This window comes from Strix aluco, chromosome 9 (genome assembly GCF_031877795.1).
Source record: "Strix aluco isolate bStrAlu1 chromosome 9, bStrAlu1.hap1, whole genome shotgun sequence".
Taxonomy (NCBI): domain Eukaryota; kingdom Metazoa; phylum Chordata; class Aves; order Strigiformes; family Strigidae; genus Strix; species Strix aluco.
Window position 1 is genome coordinate 19,528,931 of NC_133939.1, and position 13,453 is coordinate 19,542,383.

At 50.7% G+C, this 13,453-nt stretch overlaps 1 protein-coding gene and 1 pseudogene across 1 annotated transcript; both read left to right on the forward strand.

The window, feature by feature from the left end:
• Positions 1–246: 246 nt before the first annotated feature.
• SST (somatostatin) lies at positions 247–2,015 on the forward strand. The gene is made up of 2 exons (XM_074834556.1): positions 247–443; positions 1,496–2,015. The coding sequence occupies exons 1-2, from the start codon at positions 306–308 to the stop codon at positions 1,706–1,708; spliced, it is 351 nt and encodes a 116-aa protein (XP_074690657.1). The 5' UTR covers positions 247–305; the 3' UTR covers positions 1,709–2,015.
• Positions 2,016–7,971: 5,956 nt separating this feature from the next.
• Positions 7,972–11,440, forward strand: LOC141926877 (cytoskeleton-associated protein 5 pseudogene; annotated as a pseudogene).
• The last annotated feature ends 2,013 nt before the right edge of the window (positions 11,441–13,453 follow it).

Below are 13,453 nucleotides of genomic sequence, written 5' to 3' on the forward strand. Positions count from 1 at the left end.
CGCGCCGGGGGCCGGGGGGGGCGGCAGGGGGGCGGCCGGAGGTGGGGTATTCGGGGGGGCACCGTGGACGCTTGGCCGGCCATGGGCAGAGCGGAGCATCCCCGGTCCTGGCCCCCCCGCCCCGGTCCCGGGCAGGGACCCACCCCCGGCGGCGTGGGGCGAGGGGGGCGCCCCCGCCTTGACGTCAGGAGAAGGGTTTATAAAGGCGGCGGGCGGCGAGGAGATCCCCAACGCCGGAGCCGAGCCGCAGCGGAGCCGTCAGCGCTTCCCCGCCGCCGCCTCTCCGCGCCCGACCCGCCGGCGAGATGCTGTCGTGCCGCCTCCAGTGCGCCCTGGCCCTGCTCTCCATCGCCCTGGCCCTCGGCACCGTCTCGGCCGCCCCCTCGGACCCGCGGCTCCGGCAGTTCCTGCAGAAGTCCCTGGCTGCCGCCGCCGGGAAGCAGGTGAGAGCCCCGCGACGGGGCGGCCACCACGGGCACCCCTCGAGCACCCCGCTGGGCACCCCGACGGCCCTGCTGCAGACCCCCACTTCTCCACTGCAGACCCCTCGCTTCTCCTCCAGAGACCCCCCTGATTCCCCGTTGCAGACCCTCCGTTTCCCCAGCAAAGCCCCTGGCACCCCCGTTGCATACCCACCGCTTCCCTGCTGCAGACCCCTCCAGTTCCCCACTGGACACCCCAGTACCCTCAGAGCAGTCCTCCAGTTCCTCACCGGACCTCCCCAGTGTCCCCATTTCAGGCCCCCAGTTTCTTACTGCAGACCCCAGTTCTCTGACAGATCCCCCAGTTCTCTGCTGGAGCTGAGCCAGTGACAGGCTGGGCATCTGGGGAAGGGAAGGGGAGACAACCTCTCCCCCCAGCCCAGCCCAACTGGGTGCTGGTGGGGTATGAGGAGCAGCTGCTGCCAGGGCAGAGGACAGAGCCCCTGGTGAAGCTCTCCAGGGCTTCTCTGGGGCACTGAACCAAGGCAGCTGCCCCGGAGGAGCAGGAGGATGTCCTTATCCATGAAGGGAGCAGCCAGGGCTTGGAGGGACACAAGGAGAAATAGCCCCCAGTGAGAGGGTGACCCAAATCAGCCTCTGCTGCGAGTTCCCCCAAAGACCTTTCCTGTGGCGTTTGAGCAGCAGCCTCGCAGCATCCTCGCTGAGTCCAGTGCAGTGTGCTGGGGGTGGGAAGGGAAGGGAAGGGAAGGTGATATGGTGCTCGGATGAGTTCATTCCCTGCCATAGCCAGGACAGCCGTCTCTTCCCCACACCAGGTAGATGTTGGTGCTCTTCCACTCCGCTTTATTTCGTAGGCACAGCTGCTGCGTAGCAGCTGTCAGGCTGTGCTCTTTGGAAAGCTGTGGCTCCCCTTCTCCTCCAGAGTCCTGCATGTCTCTAATCTGGGCACAAAGGTGTCTTAGAGGGACAGAGTGATGAGCCCCCCAAAACCAAGGAGTAATCGTGCTCTCTCTCTCTCTCTCTCTCTCTCGTTCTCTCTCTTCTCCCCCAAGGAACTGGCCAAGTACTTTTTGGCAGAACTGCTCTCAGAGCCAAGCCAGACAGAAAATGAAGCCCTGGAGTCTGAGGACTTGTCCCGAGGGGCTGAGCAGGATGAAGTGAGACTGGAGCTGGAGCGCTCGGCTAACTCAAACCCTGCTCTGGCGCCCCGGGAACGCAAAGCAGGCTGCAAGAACTTCTTCTGGAAAACTTTCACATCCTGTTAGCTTTTGAAACCCACCTCTCCTCCCCATCCATCCCTGCCTTCTTCCTAGCCCCCCACCCTGAGCAGAACCTTCACCACAAGAGGCGAAGACTGTAAATACACAATCCACGGTTATGGTGAAATTAAACAAACAAAGAAAATTTGATTTTGATTTCCAGTTGTTTTAATAAAACTTTCTGTTCCAATTGTACATGATTCGCTTGAGTTGTGATTTCTGACTAGTTCTTTAATGACATGCACTCTGCAACTATTTCAGATGTACTATTTTTAATTCTTTGTTGCAATAAAGTTTATGTTTCAAACGGTGATGCTGAGACTTGGTGGTCAATGAGAAAACCTAAGCCATTTCTCAGGCTGTTTGTCTTCAAAATGCTGCCTGTCGCAGGGCAGCAGCAGCAAACAGCATCCACATGTACGTGTATGTGTGCACACACAATATCTCTTAAAATGATTTTTTTTTTTTTTTTTTTTTGCTGTGGTCTTTCTAAAGCACCTAGAGACACAGTGGTATTTTAGATATCAAATCCCTGTAATTGTGGCTGAGTCAAATCCACAGCACTGGCACTTCAGTCAGTCTAGAGGATTTCAACCCATCACCAGAGGCATCACTGTAAATCACAGATGTGTATTCCAAGCAATGGGGATCATAAAAGTCTTTCACAGTTCGAGTTTACCCCACACATACCTCATTCCCTCCTCATCCACAAACACTAATATGTGTTCTTACCTGGTATATTTTATGCCTTGCAACATCCTCTCCTTTGGAAAGTTTTCCTTTGTTCTGCACAGGGGGAGGTTTCACATCCCTGTAAAGCTGAGATGTTAACCCCATGCCATCAGCCACTGTCAATCTGATAAACTGGTTATAGCAGTTTTTCTACCCACTACATCATCATTAAAAGGATATTTAAAGGTTTAGTAGAGTAAAAGATAGCATCTGGAAAAAGACATTTTTCTCTCAATGGAAGAGAAATTCTTTGGTTTTTTGCAGTCTCTTCCCTCTCTGGCTGCTCTGGTTTGTGGCATGCATTCGTGGGTGAGCTGGAGCTGTAGAGCTTACATCCTGCATGGAGCACAGCTGCCACTTTGATGAGAAATTCATCATTCAGGATTAAAGGTAACAAACATTTTGTAGCCATCATATGTGAAGGAAAGCTGAAAAATAGGGGATCTTAGAGATGCTCATGGGTGGAGGGCTGAGCATGCCCCTGGTGGAGGTGGATTCCCCAGCTGAGGGCATGTTAAATTGCCTCTGGTCTGTGCTGAGCATAGCTCTCTGTGGGGCATCGTTCTTGATGGCTCATGGGCCGTTGCCTTTATTCTTGGTCTGCGCCTCCTTTCCCTGTGGGCAGGGGTTTGTTAGATTCGAGTTGGGAGCAGGTGAATCCCTGGGAACTATAGCAGTGCCAATGTGAAATCCCAGCCACGTTCTCTCACTGCAGGACTTGTCTGGGCTGCTCCACAGCCGCCTGCAACAGGGAGGGCAGCGAGGGATGCGCACGGGGAGGGGAGCTGCTGGCATCAGGCCCTCCAAGCCCAGAGGCAGGACTGGATGCTGCCCTACCTCCCTGGAGCAGGGCAGCTGCGGCTGCTGCCTGTGCTGCAGGCAGGTTTAAGAGCTGCTTGCTCCCTGCTTGGCTGCTGCCAGCGAAGCTGGATCCTTCACCCTGCTGGAGAAGCCTTGCTGTGACATGATCCTGCATCTCCCTGGCTCCTGGGAGCCTCCTCTCCTCCTCCCTTGTAAGAGGGACAGATTTTCTGGTGTGACCTGGGGAAACACACGGTCCTCGGCCTCCACTGCCCCACATGCAGTGTGGTGGGGGTAAGGCGTCTGCCCCCTTTACCAGAGGTGGGTGCGCTGCAGACTGAGCAGGGAACGGTGATCCTCTTGGCACTTTGGGGGGACAGGGGGAGAGCCCTGGCACACCAGGTACCCTTTTTTACCCCCTGGATTTCTGCAACTGGTGCAGCTGTGGAGGATGCAGGATTAACTCACCCCTGGGAGAGGGGCAGGGCTGGCACTGTTGGCGGGGAAGCCTCCAAAAAGACATTTGAGAAGTGCAGGTAAAGCAGATTATTTCTCAACCCTAAAAGCAGACAGGGTGAGAATAAGACCTCATTTGAAAGAGTGGAGACAGACTCTCTGAAGCGAGAGCAATGACCCTAGCTCATATCTGATTCCTTTGCTTCTCTGCATCGTCAAAGGAGCTGATTTTAGGGGATTCAGTAAAGCACCGACCTCCCCATCCCTGGCCGCTTGCTCCTGTCTTGACTGAGGTTCCACTTAGCTTTCAAAAAGCAGCTAATTCTTCAATGCTGAGACAGTCTCAAGACAGCAGCTACAGGAACAGAAAGGAGGTGGAAGTGCCAGGGGCTTGAATATTCTTAGGCACCAAGTCCGTCTTTCATGGGATATAAATAGACCACTACTCGCCTGAGGTTTTTCCTCTTGGTCACTATGCTCAGCCAGTGCTTCTGAAGGGAGTTTAATCCTGGCAATTACTGGGGTGAATCTCATCACAAATAGGGATGTAGATGATCCTCAAGCACAAGCAGGAATTAAAGACAGAGTGATTCACAGGCTACACCAGCCTGTCTCAGCAATACAGTTGGCGTCACGTCACCGCAGCTTCTGTGAAGCTTAATGAAGATATACTGGTGGAGGCATGTGCGAATGTCCTCAGCTCAGAGGCAGAAAGACAAACCTGCTCCTTCTATCGACTCAGGAGCTCCTGGAGTCTGGGGAGACGGCTCCCAGGGCATTAAATACAGTATCACCGCATGTAATTGCACTGCAGCAGCACCAGCAATCCCAGGTGCTGGGAGCCATACAAACACAATGCATGAGACGGTCTTGCCCTGCTGAGCTAAAAAGACTAGAAAGACAAAGAAAGATTTATTGTTTCTCTTTGATAGGTGGGAATTATGGGGTAAAGAGATTAAATTACTATATTGAATCACTGGCCACGCAGCCATGAAACAGTATCCTGGGCTGGGAAGACTCTTGCTGGTCAAGGCTGAATCTGGGATGAGCACATAGGTATGGTCAGCTCCCATGGGCCAGAGCTGCCAAAGGGGAGAGCAGTTTTTGTGAGAGGTTTTCAAGCAATGTTCTCTGCAGCTCAGAGCCAAGGCTCCACAGAGGAGCATCCTCAGCACGGGCCTCGGGGAGGTTAGGGGCTGTGATGATCCACACACAGCTGATTCATCTCTCCTCTTGCACTTGGTGTCACGGGCAGACCCCCATTCCAGCAGGTACCTTCAGCCAGTGATTCATCTGAGGCAGTGCAGGGAAATGTCCGTGAGGAACCACATAAAAGGGCTTGAAACTGCTGTCTGAAGAGTTGCTTTTAATGAAAACCAGAAAAGGTTGTATAAGGCCTGGAAACACACATCCCCCGATGGGAAGTCAGTGATGAGCTTCTCAGCCATCCCCAGCAGCAAACTCTCCAACTAACGATGCCAGGGGGGGTCATTCACTCCAGCAAGCAGGCCAGGAGTTTTTTTATGTGCAGCCCAAATTGGTAAAAAAAAGCAAGTCTTCCTTGGCCCAGAAGGCTTGTTGGTGACAGATAGCTTGAAACAATCTTAGCTGTGGTACAGAGAACATACTTGTGGGATCCAGATTTCATAGCCTGGGTCCACTCTGGCACCAGCTAACTCCTTTAGGCTCCACAGAAAAGACCAAGAGCTTGGACCCATGGGCACAACTACCCTTCGCCCAGAACAGCCTGTAAGATGCTCTGTGCTGCCTTTGCCTTTACTCTGCCTCTGTGTCTCCTAGCAAGCATTATACCATCACTCTGATCCGCAGACAACAGGAGCATCTCAGATTCCCAGAACTCTGTTCTCATCACAGGAATCTTCTTCCCTTTCATCCTGCCCAAACTCCCAGCACCTCTCGGGAGCACTAGAGCAACCCCAGCCCCCATGTGGGTCAGCACCAGGCATTTGGAAAGAAGCACTCACTGCTGCAACCAAGTCCTAATTCTCTGAAAGCAAAGCAGCAGGATATTTATTGACCAGGGTGAGAAAAACTATACCAGGCAATAAAAGTTATTATGATGAAGGAACAGACTGTACTCTGCTCTCTAAATACCTTCTGACTCTTTGACAGCTTCTCACCAGAATAATGGAATAAAACTCACTTACACTGAGCATTGTCTTCTCCTTTGTATTTGTTTTATTAGGGAATTATTTGTTACTTTTTATTAACACCTAATTGCACTTCCAAGGATAGCTTTTTGGCCAGATGCTGTGAGTACCTCAGAAGACTTTTTGGATGGCAGTCTCAGGAGACTTATCCCATAAACAACTTGTAGAACACAAAAAATTTCACAAAAAAATCACCAAGTTTGTTTTTTCTCATACATATAGTACAATGTGGCATGAACTAATATTTCCAACATCATCTGACAAAGAAACCCACCTGGTCATTCAGTTAAAAAAATGAATTTAATGAAGGTCCCCAGTACTTCCTATGGGGAGATTCCCTGACAAAGCATAAAACAATTCATTGAAATTCACAGTTTGCTCATCACCTGGGTTGGCTGCTGGACCAGAGATAGAGGTACTTGGTCCCGCACACAACAGCAGAGCATCCCTCCCACTGCTCTCCGCTGCCTGCCTCCCCCTCCGCGCAGTTGTCTCTTGCTGCTGGCAGCCTGCTGCGCTCCTTGGTGAGGAGGGAGGAAACACTCCTGGCCTCCAGCCCTGGCAAAGCATTCCCGGGAGGTGATCCGAGAGATGCTCCCAGGCCCTCCCTTGCTCATCCCTCAACCCTTGTTAGGAGATTCCCCTGGGCACAGAGGAGAAGTCGGTGAATCCCTCCCCACCTGGCAATAAGCCTGGTGCTGCTGTGTCCCAAGGTAGAGCATTTGATCCCTTACACAGCTTTGTTCTCCCTTCAAGGAAAATCTCTTCTTTTGCTCAGGACTGAGGCTTAAGGAAGAAAAAGGATCCCCCTGGAAATTGGCTGTCACATTTGCAAGACTCTTTTGTAAATCTTCACCACCGCCTCTTCCCTATTTTACTTCTTGTGCTTGTCAGGGTTTGTGATTCTTCCCAGAGGCTCAAATACAGTATTCCTTTCCCTGTGTCTCTGCTCCCCACACCAGCCTGTTCCCCAAAGGGTGCCATGTGGGGGGACATTGCTGAGCACAAGCCCAGGAATGGGGTGCACTGCAGCCAGCAGAGAGAGCCAAAGAGCACAGATTGTCCTATTTATGGTTTGTATCTGTAAGAGCAGATGCTTAGGATGGGTGTCCTCTGTGCCAGGGGCTATCCCAGCTCTGGTTAAGACCTCACCACAGGGAGATGGGCTGGAGACAGGGCTTCTGCAAAGAGGGGCTTTCCATGGAGCAGCGCTTTCGGGGGCCAGAGCCGTGTGAGGATGCAAGCAGCACTGCTGCACTGAAAGATTCTTCGCTCAAGCTAAGTGCCTACTTTTCACTTCTAAAAGGCATTTCTCATGTCAGAGTTGCCAGTTTTTAATGGGTTAGAAGAAAGTTAAATAACATGAAAATGAGTAAGTGAACTGTTTTATCTAGGGTTAAATGCAGTGAGGTTTATTCTAATGGCAACTTGTAAGAAATTGCTTCCATGCAAATCTTCTTCCTCCTTTTGTTCAGCATCCAGAACAGCTCCTTATTCACTCAGACTTCACAGTCTAAGCAGCAATAGCAGGGGCAGAGAGAGGAAGGGCTATGTCCAGTGAAAGACTCAGGGGACCACATGGCCTCTGGTGGTGGCACTTTGGCACAATGCGTAGCAGTCACTCTTTTCCAGACCTGAGAGCTCCAGGCTGCAGGAGACTGCATCTTCCGTGGCTTGAATAACAGCCCCTGGAGGCAATGGGGGCTGGAGGTGATGTTACCTGTGCTGATGTCTTCTCCTCCCAGCTACAAGAAGTGGTCCCGGACCTTGGAGTCTCAGACCCTGCTGCAGGAAGAGCAGTAGCTGCTTGTGGCAATGGGACATCACCACACCAGTGTGGATCCCCATGGTCTGTCACCCCAGCACAGCCAGTGTTGCACCAACCTCTCAATGGCTGTTGCTCTCCGGGGCTGTTCTGTGCACTCCATGCACCCTGCCAGGAGGGCCCCAAAGCTGCTGCCCTAACATCTCCATCCCCTCGGCATGGCCTAGCAGCAGGGATGCCCAGTAATACTCTCTTCCTCCTGGTTTACAGTCCTTGGAAGGAAACACCACCATCCCCGGAAGGACAGAGGCCAACATCAAACAGGAAAATTAGGCTCAAGCAACATGTTCAAACCAGAGCTCTCAGCAAAAGCATGTGAGAAAAAGGCGGTGGTTGTTCTCCCTGAAACCTGCATACAGTATTTGGAAAGCAATGATTGGAAAGAGAGGATTTCCAGCATGGATACCCTTCAGAAGACTGTCAGGGAAATGAAGAAAAGCAAGATACCATGCCAAGCCCTGGTGAGATTGCTGTCACGAGGACACAAGGAAACAAAGCCTCAGGTGATGCAAAAGAAACTTCACACCATCACTTTGCTAGCCCAGAAAGGGAACTTCTACAGAACATCTGATCAAATTGTCCTGGAAAGTGTGGTGGAAATGGTGGGAGATGTGTTATGCAGCAACAATGCTCAAGGAGCCCTGACAGCTATAGCAGAGGCATGTTCATTGCCTCGTACTGCAAAAACAGCTATGTTGTTGGCCTTCTCACAGAGTAACTCCAGGATCCATTCCAATATCTTGGACTGTCTGTCAAATGCAATTCTGGAGTTTGGTTTTGCAGGGATGGAGGCCAAGGCACTGGTCAATACCCTGAAGATCGCTCTTGCTGTTGTTCACTCAGGTGTGCAGAGTCAGCCATCAACTTGCTGGAGGTTATTTACCTGCACATGGGAGACTTGCTGAGAGCACTGTTTGAGAGTGAAGAGCTGCCCCTTCTTCTCCAGATAGATGCTGAGCTGGAGAAGCTGCATGGACAGGTTCTACCAATTCCCAGTGGTGCCAACCCCGAGCCATGCCTAGATGACAGGACCCAGGGGGTCCCAGGGGATCACAAAAGGACTGAAGCCATAGACATTGGTGACAGGATTACCCCAGAGCTGGTGTCAAAGCTGCAGGAGAACTGGACTATCCAGAGGGAGGGCCTGGAAGAGGTTGCAGGCATCCTTCAGGATGCCAGATTCATCCAGCCAAACATGGGACAGTTCCCAAGAGCCCCGAGGGCTTGTGTCTGCAATCTGAACCCCACCCTGGTACAGATTGCCCTGAGGGTCCTCCAGCAACTGTCCACAGTCAAGGGTTCAAACATCAAACAGCACATGAAGGACTTGGGCCTTCCCCTCATTGCTCTTTTTAGAGAAAGCAAGAGCAACATGAGAGCTGCCACCCTGACTGCTGTGAATGCCTGGGCTGCACAGATCAACAGACTGGAGTGATTGGATGGGCAGGACATTTCAGAAGATCTAGGTGAAGAAATGCCTTTACAGAAGCAAGAGCTGGTGCAGTGGCTTGCTGAGCAGCTGCCAATCCTCAAATCAGCTCCCTTGGACCTGCTTTGGTGTGTGCCTCACCTCTATTCTTCCCTGCAGGACACCAACAGGGATGTTCAGACAGCCCCACAGGCACCCTGCCTTTCTTCATAATGCACCTTGGCTTTGAGAAGATGACCGAAGCCACCAGTGAGCTGAAAGCAGCTGCAAAGGACCACATACTTGTGATACTATAAAATGCCAGTGACAGTCCGTCAGCCCAGTCCACTACTCTGCTGAGTCACTTTCCAGACACCCCAGAGTCACCACCATGACTGTTTTCCCCTCTCTTCTGACCACACTACCTGCAGCAACAGCCTTGCCTTCACAAGCATCAGCTAAAGAGCCAGCACCCGAAACCAGTGGAGAGGAGAAGCAGGGTCCCAAGGGGCCCAAGTCAGAAGTAGTCCTGAAAGACACAGGAGCAGCCAAGGGAAAAGCACAAATGAATTCCACTCTGAAGGATGGGGTCAGCAAACTGGGACCTATCTTCACCATTGTCCCCAAGGAAAAAGAGCAGAACATGAGGGATGAGAAAGGCAGCAAAGTGCTGCAGTGGAACTTCACTGCTCCCAGCAACAGGTACCTCAAGCAGCTGAAAGCTCAGATGAGCAGCTGTGTGTCCAGCAGCTTCCAGGTGGAAATGTTCCACTCCAGCTTCCTGTACCACATCAAAGCCTTGGCCATCATGGCCAGGCACTTAGAGACAGAGAAGGAAGGAGTTATCAGCTGCCTGTACCTGATTCTGAAATGGCTCACCCTGCATTTCTTTGACACCAACACATGGGTGCTTATCAAGAGCCTAGATTACCTCAATCTGCTGCTAACCTTGCTGATCCAAGAAAAGTACCAGCTGATGGACAATGAGGCCTTTTTCTCCTTCCCATACCTGGTTCTGAAGATGGGGGAGCCAAGACAAACAGTTCTTAAATTGATGTATGCTGCCCTGAAGAGGATATGCCTGCTGTATCGAGCTAAGCAGGTCTCTGGCTTCCTCAAGGAAGGCATCAGGTCCAATAACACTAAGCAGCAGGAAGGCTGCCTGGTGGAGATGGGTTATCTCCTTAAAATGTACAGCCTGGATGTACGTGAGCCAAGCCCTAGCAAAGCCTTGAAGAGGATAGCGGTCTTCCTTGGAGGCCAAGATAGTGCTGTTCATAGTGCTGCTCTAAACATTATGGTTACAGCTTGCAAAACTCACGGGGAAGCCCTGTTCACAATGGTTGGGGATCTTCCAGAAGAACATATGAGGATGCTGATATCATTCAGTTAGAAATGATCCCTGAATTCCAAACCCTGCCTATCTCCTCAGACACTGATGACATATGTTATAACATGACCTCCACCATTAATTCCCTTATTTGTCTCATTAGCAATGGTGATACTAACACCAGCATCCAGGCAATGAAAGAATCTGAGGAGATCTTGAGACAGAAGAACAAAACAGAAGCCATGTCTGGGCACATTAATGAGTGCCTTGTAGCCAGCTTTCAATCAATCAAGTTTATCAACCAGCAAAAGGAAGCAGATAAGATATGGGGGAAGGAATAAATCATTCTGTGATGTAACTGTGTCCTTCAGGCATGTAACTGTGTCTTCCAGGAGAAGAAACTGGCTTAGGAGGCCTCAGTGGAATTGGTTAAGGATGTAATGAATGATATCTTTTACCTTGATGCTAGACTTCCTGGATGAAGACCTAGAAGAAGATCAGAAGATCATACAGTCCGTTAATGTCCTCATGAAGAGGGTGTTGGAAAAATCTGACCAGATGAGGATTTTCTGTGCCTTGCTGAACCTGCTCCAAGGCAGCCTGACTGCTGAGATAAGTTTTCTGACCTGCTGGCCACGTGCCTATGGAGGACCACGCAGCTTCTCACAGGCACCATCAACACTGTCAACCTAGATGAAATCCTGCCGGATGCCCACATGCTCATGAAGGCTCTCTCAAAGGAAAAACTGAGGCAGCACACAAAATCCTGCTGTAGATCCTGAAAACCCTGCTGCACAACTTGTGCAAGCTGAAAGGAGTGAGGATCCTGGATCACCTCACCCTAATTGAGGATCCAGCTGTCTCCGAAGTGGAAGCTTACCTGTGAAAGACAGTCAGTCCTACTGCCAAGCAAGGGGCAAACAAAACATCTCTAGGAGCAGGGGAGGAGCTCCTCTTAGCAGCCCACAGGTTTGCAAAGGACAGAGCAGGTGATGTTTTAGAGAGCATCTTCTAGAAAATTTGCTCCAAGGGGAGTTTGAGGGATGGTCTAGAGGAGTTATATGAATGTAAGAAAAAATGGCCTGAGGGAGAGTTGGAGTCTTTCCTAGAAAACCTCTCCCTCCTCTTGCAGAGCTATGTGAAGCAAAGTCTGGCCATCATCCAGACAGAACGGGACACTAGAGAGCATCTTCCTCCTCCTCACTTGGGGATGTACCCTGAGGTGGAAGCATCTCCCCTTAGATCAACTGGGATTTCAGGAGGGACCATAAAGGGGAAGGAGGTGATGCCATCCTGCCATTTACCTGCAGCAGCAACACAGCCTTGACAGCAAGACAGCCCATGGGAGGCTCCCTGCCAGTCAGGTCCCCTTGAAGGATGACAGTGTCATGCTTCTGCTTCCTTTTCAGGGCTGCCCAACAGGGATGTCCCTGGGGGCATGAAGAATCACCAGCAGAAATAGCACCGGGACCTCAGGACTAGCCAGCCCTCCTCCACAGGCACATCAATGGACAGATGGCATGAATCACGAACCAAAAAAGAAAAAACTCCAGCATGAATACTGGGTGAGTTATCTGTGCTCTGGCACCCTGGGACTGTAGCCCCCAGGACCTGGTCTCAGTTTCTCATTGATGTCTCTGCTGCTGTTGTTCAGAAGAGCAAAGTGTGGGGCAGGCAGCGCTGGGGCACCAGTACTCAGCTGGGGAGCATAAAAGCATGTGCATACCTAGGGAGGTGTCACTCCAGCTCAGGCTGGGCTCCTTGGGTGAGCATGTGGAGGCTGATCCCTTCCCCAAGGGGTGAAGTAAATAGAAAGAAGAGTAAATTGCTACTCTTTTGAAAGCCAAAGAGGAGATAGGTCTTAAGACCAGAAGATGTGAAACCCAGGCAAAGGGAAGAGGGTCTCCCAGGTTCCCTGTGTGCTGCAGGGAACAACTATAGGGTTTGCTTGTTTTCAGAGGGCAAAGTCTTCATGTTTTCATGTCACAGCAGAACTTTTTAGCCTTTAAAAAAGTAAGATGGGTGAAAACAATGCCTTGGGGCAAAACTGAACCCAGAGCACACAAATCTGTCCAGGACACGGGACAGACAACCAGTCAGGGAGCTGACCCTGCCTGGACAACGTCCACAGGGTCCTTCTGACATGGGATTTTCTAGCAGTCAGAACGTTCATGGTTAGTAAAGTATCAGACCAGCAGTGCCCTGGTGCCCAGCTAGGAGGTGGCTGAAGAGATCAGGGCTTTTGGACAGCATCTCTGCCTTTCTGCACAATAACCACCAGTTGCACAATGAGCCTACCAAAGGCAAAGGCTGCAATAGGAAATTCATTAGGGAAAGCGATTTGTACAAGTTTCTGTTTTCTCTTAGGTAAAATCAATAAGACATAGAGTTTCAAATCCACTTCCACTTGTCAAACTGAAAGAATTCAAGAGCATGAGCACAGAGTTGCTATGGACAGCAGCAGAATGTCAATGCCTCAACCCAGCCCATTCTGTCCACCGTTTCCCAAGGAGCACGCTGTCATGCTCATGTAAAACCACCTTGATTTGTCTTTAACAGCCCTCTTGCCTGTAAGTTCCTGAAGGTAGGAGTCCTCAGCTTTGTATTAGGTGTAACAGTAAGCACTTCAATGACGCTCACTAAATTACTAGGCTTATTTACTAATAGACAATTCAGCCAATTACAGAATGGTGTTAAGTGTTTGTACTCAGGCAGAGTGTGCTAGCTGCCTGGTGAACATGGCAAACCAATATTTTTAATTAAAATAAGTAAAAAGGAATACACAGTCTGATTACTGGCCAACAAGAAAAATACACCCCAGAGATCTCAAAGTGTAATTACCTTTTCTGAATGGCCAAAATGACCTGTTTGCTGCAGACTAGAATTCTCTCTAACGTTGTTACAAAGTCATGGTCATCCCCTCACCTACCCCATTCATCCAATGCTGTACCTGCCCAGGGGCTGCTCTAGTACCCATGAAATCAGGCTCTGGTACATCCATATCTAGTTTCTGCCTTATTTTCAGGCT

Bases quoted from the DNA above. Each gene is read 5' to 3' on its own strand.
- SST (XM_074834556.1), top strand. From the start codon at position 306: ATGCTGTCGTGCCGCCTCCAGTGCGCCCTGGCCCTGCTCTCCATCGCC. The intron at 444-1,495 runs GTGAGAGCCCCG...TTCTCCCCCAAG, and splicing joins CTGCCGCCGCCGGGAAGCAG to GAACTGGCCAAGTACTTTTT.